Below are 13,280 nucleotides of genomic sequence, written 5' to 3'. Positions count from 1 at the left end.
GAAAGTATTTGAGTGCTGATGTGAATCTTTAAGTACCAATTTATTAGAAAAATAGGCTGGCTCCGCTTTTACCAACACAAATCTTTAATTAATGTGCCAGTCACACACTACATATGAGATCTCCTGCACTGGCAGGAGGAATGGCGTCACTATTCACACTTCAACACTAGCAGTTAATGAATATCAAGAGCATAGTTGCCTACCACAGCACAGGCATAAGTCAGGGGTACCCCAGAACCTATTCCGGACCCTGACACACTGACCCCATATGGGTCCCCTGCTTACCATCTGGTTCAGTGTGGTGCTCACTGTAAGCATGCAGCACTTGCACACTGGCCCATGGGCTTACTCTGGGCTTCTGTGTCCCCCTCAAAACCAGCACCCACCCTCTGCCCATGTGACACGCCTGCCCAGATCTGAGGCCTCCCACTTTCTTGCTGGTTCAATTTCTCGTTTGCTGGGCAATGTACAGACCTAGTATGGGGAGGGCATAGCCAGCAGCAGGCTGAGACCTCTGTGCATTGCCCCATCAGCTGGCACCAATGCACCAGCACTCGCAACACCCCAGACCCTCAAGATTCCAGACTCACTCAGTGCAAAGTTCTGTTTTGATGCAGTTTCCCCAGAGCCCCTGCACTTGCTGTGATTGACAGGGTTGTTTTGTTGTCTTTCTGTCACAGACTAGACATAAAATGTGTCAAGTTGAAGGGAATCATAACCATCAAGTCCTACTCCTCTTGCAGGACTGCCTGTCAGATTTGCATCCCTCAATTTTAATTTCTGACTTTCACTTTCCTGACTTTCCTTTTCCTTAGTATCCCATTTGACAAGGTCCTTGATTAGATAACCTTTCCAAAGTGAACATGATCATGTTCCACGCCTTCTTATCAATTAATGTGACCAGCCATCCCTGGCTCTCATTACTACCTCTCCTACCATCTCTCTGGTGGGTTTGTGTCATTGTTCATGTTGTCCCGCTTTTCCTACTAGGTCTTTCTGCACCTAAAATGTTCTTGACCAGAAGCACTTCGAGGAGCAGCAGTTCTCTCTTTGCTCTTCTTCCTTCCCAACATTTCTTTTTCTTGAAATCTGCTAAAAATGTTCCTATTCCTTTACTTGTCTATAAAGCAGCAACTGGACAACCTGGCACTGGAAACAAAATTGATGGATATTTCTATCTTGATACAGAAAAAATAACCCTCCAGTTCCTGAGGTAATGGTCACAGAGAACAAGCAGACAGCTTTCATAAGCAGCCAGATCTCATGTTTGTCCACACAAGCTTCCAGCAATGCTCAGCCCTCTCACCCACCCAACCCTTTGGTGGATGTGCCTCAGGCTTTAGCTAAGGAGCAATAATGTGAGGTTTACATGCAGCAAATGGCAGTTAACTCCTGTTTAAAAAAAAGCTTCAGCACACTGTCAACTTGTCTAGGTATTACTGAATGTCATCACATAGAGAAAGGCTGCAGCATGTATCCTCCCGCTGCTGCTGCTTAGGATTGGCCTGGTGTGGTTTCTGCTGTGGTGTAGCACAACTAAAGGCAGAATTAAACACTCCACACAGCACCCAGCAAAAGCATAGGGAGATATGCATCTGTTTTTAAGATATGATAGCAACCCCCCAACCAACTCTTAGATGTTCTTGCTTTGTTCTGCATATTTCTAGTTTTATTTCTAGTGCTTAAGTTCTCTTAAAGGTGTCACTGAATTCCTTGCAGACAGTTGGCTGACAAATCCCTTCTCAGAACAGTTCAAAGGTGGTGGTGTTCTTCAGAGATCCTCCTATCATCACATTAACACAAGAGCATCAAAAAGTGCACAGGCTTGTTAAGCATCACTGAGGCTTCGTAACAAGATAGTGCAATGCTTTATATGGGATCAGTTTAAATCCTAGCACTCTTGACTTCACATTTACTGAAGCCCATCCTATTTTGTACAACACTGAGCATATAGTGTAACTCTGGGAACCACAGCTGTGACTTAGTTAATGATCTCAATAAATCCTACTTAAGCAGAGACAGGAAGAGAATTATGCAAATGACTATTACTGTGCACCATGCACTTGATAACTGAAGACATCCCACAATAAGCTTCAGCACATAAAACGAGTACTTTTTAAACCCAGATATGTGAAAAGTATGTAAGCAAGGGAACGCCTTACAGATTTTTGCTTCTGAAACATTGCAGTTGAAGAACATTTATTACAAACCTAATATTAAAGGAAGCATACGGAAGGAATATATACAAGGAGGGATAGTTAAAAACCCAAGACGACAGATTTTTCACATATAGCTGTGACTGTGAGAAAGAATTACTTGTCTGAAAAGACCTTTCTAAAACATCGTGATAAAAGACTCTGCCACTCACACTTGGCAGCTAGATAAGATGTCTTCTATCAGCCTCTTGTAGACCCAGGCATCACCTTTAAGCCGTTGTCGCCGGATACCCACTGCTTCAGGCTTAGTGAGCTGACATACTTCTAACTCAAACTCCATAGTTACTTTACCAAAATCTGACCGTGTTTGACATTTCAAGGTATAACTGTAAAACAGAAGGGAAAACAGAATAATTGTTGAACCATTTCATATTTGTTTTGCAATGCTATTTTAAATCAATAGAAGCACTTTAAATAAAATACCCCATTGCTGTTCAGAATATTGTGAAACAGTCCACAATTTAGTTACCTGGGAGCTTTGTAAATGTTGTAGTGTCAGGGCACCATATTTATTATTATGCCCTAGGACCAATATACAGCATCAATGTCCTACACTGCCACATGAACCTCTGCTAGCCAAAGGCCCCTCTCCTCAGAGCTGGAGTGATGGAAAGTTACCATGGTTTTCCTAGACAAGAACACTTTCCTCTCTGTTGGCTGCAGCTCAGCTGGTGTGAAAATAGGAAAAACAGAATGCAGAGTTTGAATGATTACAATGGAAGCAGGTGCTGCTGTGCAATCTAGCATCCTTCCATATTATGAGTTTGGAAATGCATTAGAGGTTGATGTATACTCTGATGTTCTACCAATACCCAACGCTGAAATACTCAAGAACTTGAGAAAATGCATATTGAAAAGTGGGCACAATGGTTATTTCATACACTGGGAACTCAGGAAATAGTCTTTCAGTTTGATCAAAAGTAAGAACCAAGTAAGAACCAATCTAAGCAATCAGTAGCTTAGTGTAGCTAGTAAACAGTACAAATTCAAATAATCCACAAAAAGCTGTATGGCTTCTGCACACATTTTAAAACCTACTGACCTCTTGCCTAAAGGCTAATGTTTTTTAACTGCCAAGAATGAGAGTTAATAGGTATCTACACTATTTTCCAAAATTGTCCCATTTGTTCATGTGACTGTAGCTAAAACAACTTTTGGTATTTAAAATTTCACATGAGATGGCTGATGTGATTTTTTCCTAAGTGTTACCCTACTACTATTGGTTTAAACCTGTTGGTGCAACAGCTCTGCTAGAACACACTTAACATAGTTTTGCACTGTTTGGGCATGTTTTATTGCATATATTTATTTAGTGCTTTGTACGCTTTCTATAAAGATTATTTTACAATAGGGTCAAGAAACTAAGTTTAAATACTTTGCTTTTTAAGGACTGGATTAGCAACCATTTAGACAAATACAAGTTGAACTAATCATATTTTACACTTACCCCTTCTGAACGTATTCCACATGCTTCTTTGAAAGAACAATAATTATTTCATTCAACAGTTCATCTGGATTCAGCAGATGAGTGGTGGTAATGTTACAGTGTGCCTAAAAGTAACATTAAAAGTAACATCAGCTTTTTAAAACAAGGAATAAAAAAATAAAAATCTCTCTCCTAAAACTGAAGACATTGCAAAAAGTTTTCACTAAGGAAGTTTCAGAACAGCTAACCATGGTGACAAATGCTTCAACATCCCAATACTATCACCCTGCTGTATGATCCAGAGCTGGGAAATGGACAAAAGCTGAGACAGTGTGCTTCTGATAACAAGGAGCAGGCAAAGCACAGGGCAACTTTTCATGTGTAGAGAAGAGAGGTTACAACATGTCCTGTATCTGGATTCTGAAGTCACAGAAGCAACTGAGAGAAGACAAGACTGAAAAAAAGCTTGAAAAAGTAACATAGTTTGAGGATGCAAAGTCAGTAGAAGAGTGCTTCTTGTGGTCTTTATTTGGATTTAAATGTACACAGCTCTGTGACATAACTGCTGTAACACTGTCTTGCCATACTGTAGCCCAGTGTCTCTAGACATGCTTCAGGAATTTTGCATAGACTATAGACAAGAGAAACTGAAGCAGGAGACTAAAGGCATTTAGAGAAAGAATATAGCTTCCAGTTGGTCAGCTTCCTGGATTATTTGTACAGTCTAGACTCTTATCTGATCAGCTGGTCAGGTTTGTAGCCCAATATCTTGTCCTGAATGTGCATGATTGACAGACAGCTCTCAGTGTGTAGTAGGCATCCCAGCAGCCAATCAGTTGAAGGGACACATCATTGGCTTACACAACTGCTTATGCCTTGATAAACAACCTGCCCTCTTTCATGGTAATTATGTTTTTCAAACATGTTGCCTGAAGATTTAGAAGCTTGTATAGCTTCTGAAGTATTTAAGTTGCATTTGAACGATGTATACAGAATCACTAGGGTTGGAAGGGACCTCTGGAGATCATGCAACCCAATCCCCTTGTCAAGTCAGGGTCCCCTAAAGCAGGTTTCACAGGAATGTATCCAGGTGGGCTTAGAATGTCTCCAGGGAGGGAGATTCCATGATCACCCTGGGCAGCTTGTTTCAGTGCACTGCCACCCTCAATGTTAAGAAGCTCTTCCTCATGTTGAGGTTGAACATGAGGTTATTTTATGGCCACTGCTCCTAAGCCTATCACTGGGCACTATTGAAAAGAGTCTGGCACCATCCTTTGACACCCCTTTGAGGTATTTATATGGATTGACAAGATCCCCTCTCAGCCTTCTCTTCTTTGGACTAAACAGGCTCAGCTCCCAGCCTCTCCTCAAAGAGATGCTCCAGCCTCTTAATCATCTTTATGGCCTCTGCTGGACCGTCTACAGCAACTCCTTGTCTTTCTTGAATCTGGAGCCCAGAACTGAACACGGCATTCCACATGTGGCCTCACCTGGGCAGGGCAGAGGGGCAGGATCCCCTCCCTGACCTGTCCCTGGCCAGACTCTTTCTGATGCATTCCAGGATCCTACTGGCCCTCCTGGTACGCAGGACACTGTCAGCTCATGGTCAACTTGCCATCCCCCAGCACCCCTAGGTCCTTCCCCACAAAGCTGGTCTTTTTTGGGTCACTCCCAATCTGTTCTGGTGCTTGGGGTTATTCTTCCCCAGGCACAGGACCTGTGGTTGCCCTTCTTGAACCTCCTTAGGTTTCTCTCTGCCCAGCTTTCCAGCCTATCAAGTTCCCACTTGAATGACATCACAGCCTCCAAGTGGATCAGCCAGATGCCCAGCTTAAAGACTGAGGCAAAAAAGGCCTGCAGTAATTCTGCCTTCCCTCTTCTGTACCTTTCATTACCAGGAAACCTATCTGATTCAACAGCATCCCCGTGTTTGCCCTTATCTTACTTTTGCTGATGATGTACTTATAGAATACATTCTTATTTTCATTGATATCCCTTGCCAGGCTCAATTCCAAGTGGGCCTTAATCTTCCTAGTTGCATTCCTGCATATTCTGACAACGTTCCTACTCTTCCTACATGGCCTGTCCCTTTTTCCCTGTATCATAAATTTCTTTCTTCCATTTGAGGTTCTCTTGAAACTCCCTGCTCATTCATGTAGATCTCCTACTCCCTGTGTGTAACTTCTTTATCACAGGGCTATGCTGGATCTGAGCTTGGAAGTAGTGCTGCTGACCTGCTGTCTTGGACTCCCTTTTCTTCTGAAGCCCCATCCCATGGGATTCCTCTAAGTAGATCTTCAAAGAAGTTGAAGTTAACTCTCTAGAAGGTTAGGGTTCTAGTCCTATTACCACTCTGCTTCCATCACACAGATCCCATGTTCCATTATCTCATGGTCATTACAGTGAAGGTCACTACAGCCTTCACATCTTCACTCAGTCCCTCCTGCTTTGTTAGTACAAGGTTCAGAAACACACCTTTCCTTGTTGGCTTTTCCACCACTTGTGTCAAAAAGTTATTTTCAATAATCTGCAGAAACTTCCTGGACTGTGTATGCTGTGCTGTGTTGTTCCTCCAACAAATCAGAGTGGTTGAAGTCCCCCATGAGAACCAGGGCCTGTAATCATGAGGCTACTTCCATCTGTCCACAGAAAGGCTCATCAACTTCCTCCCTCTGATCAGGTGTATTATAGTAAACACCTGCAACACTATTTTACCTATTTTAACCTTTCCCTTAAATTCTCACCTCATTCACCTGTCCCTGGGTAGAGCTCAATAAGTTACAATTGGTCTCTTACATAATGAGCAACTTCACTACCTCATCGCACTGACTTGGCCAACCCTGACACATTTCAGTCACATAAGCTATTCCACTGTATTCTGCCATTGCACTGAGATCATGGCCCTGTGACCACACTTCGATTTTTAGTTCTTGTTTATTCCCCATGCTGTTCATGTTTTTGTCCCGGCATTTCATAGAGGTAATCAAGCAACTGGGTTGCACAGAACAGGTGTAAGAGCAATCACACTCTCAGCGCAGTTTGCCCTTTGATCTTCATCTTGAGAGGCAGCCAAGAAACACCTGTCACTGAATTGCTTGGTATGACCTAATCACCAATCAAGAAGGAAGTAATGACACAAGCATACCATTTTGAACCCCACTCCTGAGTCCAAAGCCTGTCTGTCCAAATTGACCAGGGGGCTGCCAAAGAGTCTCTTGCCCACTTTAGATAGGTGGATCCATCCCATCTGTGCTTAACAGGCTACAATCATTGAAGTACAACACATTGTTATAAAAGGCAAAACCTTCCCCATGGCACCAGCCATGAAGCCAGATCTGCACTATGCATTTGCTTCTGGCTGTCCCCTTTTCTCTCACTATGAGAAGATGACTTGGGCACCAATGTTTTTACCTGCCTCACCTCCTTGATCCTGTCTGTTGTTTAGCTTGCAGCATCACTTGTTACCCCTGATAAGGTAGTAGCAGGTAGCTGCCATGCTCTTGAGAAGTTGGGGTACCCTCTCAGCAACATCATGGATCCTAGCACGTGGTAGGCAGCAAACTTCTTATGACTCTTTATCAGGCAAGCAGATGGGTGTCTCTGTGCCCTTTAATAGAGAGTCACCCACTGCAAGCACTCAATGTTTCTTTTTGTGGTAACCTTGCCTGTGGACATCTAAAACCTTTAAAGCATTATATGTGTTTTCAGTCTGAATGTTGGAGGGTGGAACTTGAATTGGAGCACTGTTTTTTGGGTCACAAAGGCTCAAGGTGTCTCCTGCTCAGTGGTATCCATTGTAGGTGGATGGTATTGAAGCGACAACTATGCCCATTTCAGCCCCTCAGTTCAGTACGGCCTGCTAACTGTCTCTTGTTATTCACCTACCTGTCACAACCGGCCATCAACCTGTGCACACTTTGTGCCTTTTCTCCAGTAGAAGGAGAAAAGGCTTTTAGTGAGAGATATCTATACAAATAACATGATTAAAAACTAGCCAGTAGTTCTCCTTTCAAACCATGCTGCTTCCTTCACATTTGGTTTAGATGGGCTATAAGCAGCAAGGGCCAAACTGCTCCCTGGATCTGTTGCCTGAACCCAGACAAACTGCAAGTGGTAAGTGGAGCACTGTCTTGTTATCAGCAATACTGTAAGAGCATTTTACTGTAGAATTCAGGCAAGACAGGCCACAGAAGCTTTCACAAAACTGTTTCTGAAGCTACTGGATGTTTTCAATCATAATTATTGTAAGATAACAATTAATACATTAACTAATATAATTACTTAATATTATAATAATACTTGCTTTATGTAAGACCTTTGCAGCAACCATACCTTAAGTTTCCTTGGACAGTCTCTAGTGCATCTTTTCTTCTTGCTTGGTGTAAGCATTGTGATCACTTTATCTAGGCCTCTTTCAAGACTTCCAAATATTTTAGCTTTTCTCTTCTTTTGGCTGCTATCCACATGTGCAAGGTTGAGATCTAATTCCACTGACTGACACCTGTTACATGAATAAATTAATCTGTTATTTTTCCCTCAGTGCTAAAAACCTATTATTTCAAAGATGTCACTAAAATATTACCAGACATGACAGAACAAAGAAAATGAAATCAAGTGCAATGTATTATAGGAGTTTCTGTTTGAAAGTCTGTTGAAGTTTAAACCCAGAGATGTATCTAGAAATTGCAGACCTTTGGAGACCTGGAATAAGAAGGCACCTACATTATGAAAAATAGATGATATTGAGTTACATAGTTACATATATTTTAAAACTTTTCTGTACCTTCATTATTTTCTAGTGACTGTAAAAAGAGGTTTTAGAAAGGTTTTTACTGAAAGAATAGGAACAGCAGCTTGCTGTTGTGACAGGTCTTCCCAGGCAGGAAGGTAGGTCTTCCCAGGTACGGATTAAGGTAGTCCTGCTCTAAATCAGGAATGTACACAAACAACTGGATACTTACCTTCTTTCAAGAAGAATCTCAGCTGCTGCCAATTCATCTGCATTTGTTGGGTTAGCAGGTTTCTTAATTGGGGTGACTGCAGTGAACTGACTCTCTGAAAGAAAATGTCCAAGCCAAACCAGATATGTCTTTGTGTAAAAGGATCTTCTTTTCTTCACTGATGATTTTTCATTAGTAATAACTTAGTTCTAACACCAGACCTCCTTTTCTATCTCAGGTCTATATTTTGGGAATTATAAAATATGTTTTAAATACTACCTCTACTCTACAAATTAAAACTGTCACTGATTTCCCCAGGGCTCTACAAGTCAAACCTTAGGAGTAACCACTGGAGTTCAATATTAGAAATTTGAGGACTACATTTGCTTTCTTGCTCTGTTGCTGGTCCATGAATAAATATGGAGCAATCCACTGCATTGACTAGCTGCGCTCTTCAGTGATCTGTTTGCCTTATTTGAAGGGTGTAAGTTTACAAAGTCATAATATACAATAGTATATTATGTAGTATAAAAATAATATAAAAATAGTATAAAATACATTGTTTAATATACAATGTACATGCCACACAACAGTCTAAAAAGTCAGTATTTGCAGAGCATGGTTTTAAAGGCGCAGGAGAAACCACCAAGCGAAACTGTCAGCAAATAAGTTGTCACAATTAAACCCAACTTCAATGTTCAAAGTTTCAGCTCTCTACAGAATTGCACCTGTCTCCAGACAAACAATCTCAAAATTTCCAGTGGATTCTTCCATTTTTCTATTTCCTGAATCAAAGATCTTTCAATGCAACAAAGTATTAGCTTTCTTTGTTTAATCCTCAGAAATGTCACTAAATAAAAGAGCTAGAAGTGTTTCTACATTTCCCATTTTGGACAGGATCTCTTTTGGTTTTGGACATACACAGATGTCAGACATTACAAGTTTATGTACAATCAAGGCAAACTCATAAATTAGTTTTTGTATTGCTATTCTTTATGAATGATCTCATTAAATAGCATTATGTTCAAAATCCCTTATTCCTCAAATCAGCCTGCAAAGACTTACTGTTCCTGAACAAAGCTTCTTAGCACCTGAAATGAAAGAGTCTCCTATTGCAAGGAGCCTTTGGCATTTGAAGGACAGAGTTAGCATTTACAGAATCAACACCAAAATTTTAATGGTAATCATTGAGCTAAATTGTAATGAACATATGGGATGGATATGTTCATGACTAGATGGGCTGATGACAGAAAATTCTGGTAACTCAGAAAAGCTGACATAATTTATACAGATTTCTGTGGCCTATTGCATAGCTGCAAGACCTACATGTAGTTAACAGGAGTATTTTCACTGCTATACTGGACTGCCCCTATGAAAATGTTGATATGCAACCATAAGAAATCCAAAAGCTAGATTTCTCTTAGAACCAGCAATTAAAGCAGTATGCTTTAATTTTTAAAAGTATGCTTTTATTTTCATTCAAGGTAATCACAAAGGAAAAACAGTGTTGAGGAAACTGCAAGCTCAGCCTTCATGGAAAAGTGGAACCAGGTGCAAGCTTTACCAACACAGTGCTTGGCTCCTTGTTTGGGTACTCCAAAAGGGGCTCACACATGATAATTGTGAGTGGCAATACAAGTAAGATGCCCTGATGGTTAAAAATCTTGCAGCATCCTATCAGATGTATTAGAAGAAACTGGGTTGTACATAGGGAAAAAAAATTTAAGTGTTCCAGAAGAGATGTATTGGATGAAGAAATATTGTGCTTATATTTGAGTTTCACTAATTCCCGAGCAACATATATGTTCTAAGCTTTCATTAGTTACATTCCACATACCTTTGAAAGCAGGTGCCCTGAGGGGAATGGCTTCTACCTGTGTCTCAATCTGACTCTTTGCAAGAGGAGTCTTAGGAGCAGGAAGTGCAAAGGGCATTTCATTTCTTAAAGCTGACACTGTCTCAACATTCTCTTTGTTTTTATGCTTCTTTGGTGCTACTTTTCTTGTCACTGGAGTTGACAGTGTGAATTCCATATCCTCCAGTTGGGCATCAGGCCTTGAATGCTGCAAGAGATGTAAAAAAAAGAAAAAAGCCATCCTTTGCTGTATTCTGATCACATTCAGGAACATGAAGCAGGGTAATTCTGAAGCAGGGTAAAAATATCCTACAACGCTTGACTGTAGAGCAATTGTTAAAAACTCTTTAATACTTCTGATTCCCTCTACAACTTGCTCATAAGGTTTGCAAGTAATTTGCCGCTTCTTTACCAGCTCTTCTAGATTCTTTAGCTTGCACATTTAAGGCTATTCCTCATCAGCTCATCTAAGCACAGCTAGGAATTTCCATTTGGCTTAATTGTAAAATTTTACTTGCTTCATTTTATTTTCTTGTCCAATATAGAGAGGCTGCACTTCTTCAGAGACTTGTCCAGCTGTAGCCTAGGTCTGAGACCTTGTTTGTTGCACCTTATTTTTTTCCTGTTGGTTTTAAAATCCTTATTTACTCATTATCTAGATGATCAAAGCCCAAGTTTTAGTCAAATTACCTACAGCTAGAGGAAGGCACAATGTATGTTCAGCTGTATATTTAAAACACTTCTTCATTCCATTTGTAACTCCCCTAGGCTAGGGTCTACCAAACATTTCCATACCCAGTAATTTTTATGTACAATGAAAAGAAGATCTTTTGGATTGAGAACATCATATCAAACACCTGCTTCAGTCCATTAGTATTTATATCAGATTTTTCTAACAGAGATTCTTCAAACAGTGAAGTTGTATCTGTAAATTCCATGAATACAAATGCTCATAGTACTTCACTGCATTCTGGCATATCTTCACAGTTTTTTGAGACTGGAAAGAAATATTCATTTGAGATTCCACTCCACTCTTAAAAGTAAGATTTTTCATCAGAAAAGACTGCCATTAAACTCTTAATCTAATTTCTGTCTAAGTTCCTAATAATGAAAGTTCCCATGATGGCGACTTAGATTTTATAATATGACCTTAATGTTGTTGTTGTAGATTTGTCATTGGTATCAAAAGCACATGGGAAACTATTCTCAAAGCACCGTTGCCAAATCTCTTTCTTGACCAGTGTCATGAAGAGAAGCAACCCACAAAAATAGCCACCTTTGAATTCAAGGCTTGGACCACAACCTCCTTTTACCCAAAGTCCTAGGAATAATTTGGAAAGAATCCAAGAGAAGAATGGAGTAACATTTGAAAGGGGCTGGATAAAGGTAAACGCATGTATCCAAAACATATGACTACTGAATCCACAACACTAATTGGAACTAGCATTTGGAACCCTTCATCTGATGGGTAGCTCTGCCCTCCCCAAAAGTTGTCAGTTATTAAATCAAGAGATTTGTAACTTCAGCCATGGTTGCAAACCGTCATGGTTCACACGACATACAAGCAGGTATATATCAAAGCATCCCTAGTCTCTAACACCTTTTTGCTACTTATAGGAAACTCTTCCCAAGGACTTACTTCATACCATTACAGTGAAACTGTACACAGTCATTTTAAAGTGTCAGTCTGCGGCTGAAATGGACACCATTATAAAAAGCTGGAATGGATGACATTTTAGTAACCTATGTTCTGCTGGTAGGTAACTTTCTGTTGCCCCATGATCAAGGATATCACAATGAGCAGATCTCTCATTACTACTGGAATAGAGAGCTGTCTGATAAGCTCTAGAGCTTGTATGATGCCTTACTCAAAAGCCCTTACCAGAGGGTTGCTAACTACAAGAACCTGATACTGTAGTTTAAATCACATTCCATTAAACATGAATGTATGATTAGATACCTCAGCTGCTGTGTTCTAGATGTAATTCATGGCATGGTGACTATTTTGCAATATGCTTCTATATCAAACTGCTTGAAGTCAAGTGGTATTATGTACAAGCTTGTGCCACCAAATTCAAAAATGGCTAAGTAAAAGGTTCTGTTTGCCTTGTTGTCTTCACATTAGAGCAGGTCCGGCTAGAGAGCTTTGCTAGCTGGGTGTTTCAGCAAATTCTGGGTAGAGAGCTTTGCTAGCTGGGTGTTTCAGCAAATTCTGTTGATGTTCACCCAGAAGCTACACACAGGCAAGTTAAATGTGTTTTGAGCACTGCAGGAGGACTAACGGATTGCTGTATTGTAGCAATGAATTGTAGACATGAATTTCACCATCATCTGGGAAGGCATAATGCATATGTTAATTAGTAGCATTTGCCAGTTTACCTTGGACATCACTAGAGATGAAGTAGCTTAACAGTTCAGCACAACTGAACCTAGTGAACCTCTGCCTTAATCATTAAGAGTGTAGAAGGCTAACCCACCGTGATCACAGAAATCACATTATGCATATTCAGGAACACTTACGATTCATGATCTATTATGCAGCTCTAGCAGTCCTAGAATTCTCATATCAAAAAAGCTGTATGGGTGAACTGAAACGATTTACACACAACTGAATCAGATACATAAAGTATTTATTCTGAGTGCTTGCCTCTAACACAGAAAGCAGCACACTCAGACCATTTCACAGATGTTTTGTCTCAAAGGGAAACAGCTTATACAAGTCTGCAACTCCACTGAATGCTTTGAAATTTGTCAAATAGACTAATATCGCTGATGTCACATATATTTGCATATTGTATCCAACATTACAAGGAGTTTAGCAACTCTAGCCATGTTCTGAAAGA

General features: G+C 40.4%; 1 protein-coding gene across 3 annotated transcripts in view; it reads right to left on the bottom strand.

Moving 5' to 3' along the window:
- The window catches only part of MELK (maternal embryonic leucine zipper kinase), an 82,639-nt gene that overhangs the window by 55,500 nt on the left and 13,859 nt on the right, over nt 1–13,280 (bottom strand). For 2 of the 3 annotated variants that reach the window (XM_038125687.1, XM_038125689.1), the window contains exons 13-17: nt 10,420–10,645; nt 8,604–8,697; nt 7,975–8,143; nt 3,664–3,767; nt 2,369–2,542 (exon numbers count right to left, since the gene is read on the bottom strand). In XM_038125687.1, the coding sequence (XP_037981615.1) occupies nt 2,369–2,542; nt 3,664–3,767; nt 7,975–8,143; nt 8,604–8,697; nt 10,420–10,645 (767 nt within the window). Of the gene's footprint in view, nt 1–2,147; nt 2,543–3,663; nt 3,768–7,974; nt 8,144–8,603; nt 8,698–10,419; nt 10,646–13,280 lie in introns of those variants that run through there. The other variant, XM_038125690.1, reaches the window with a different exon arrangement.

The sequence above is a fragment of the Motacilla alba genome, chromosome Z (genome assembly GCF_015832195.1).
Source record: "Motacilla alba alba isolate MOTALB_02 chromosome Z, Motacilla_alba_V1.0_pri, whole genome shotgun sequence".
Lineage (NCBI taxonomy): Eukaryota > Metazoa > Chordata > Aves > Passeriformes > Motacillidae > Motacilla > Motacilla alba.
This window is presented reverse-complemented; position numbering and strand designations above follow the sequence as displayed.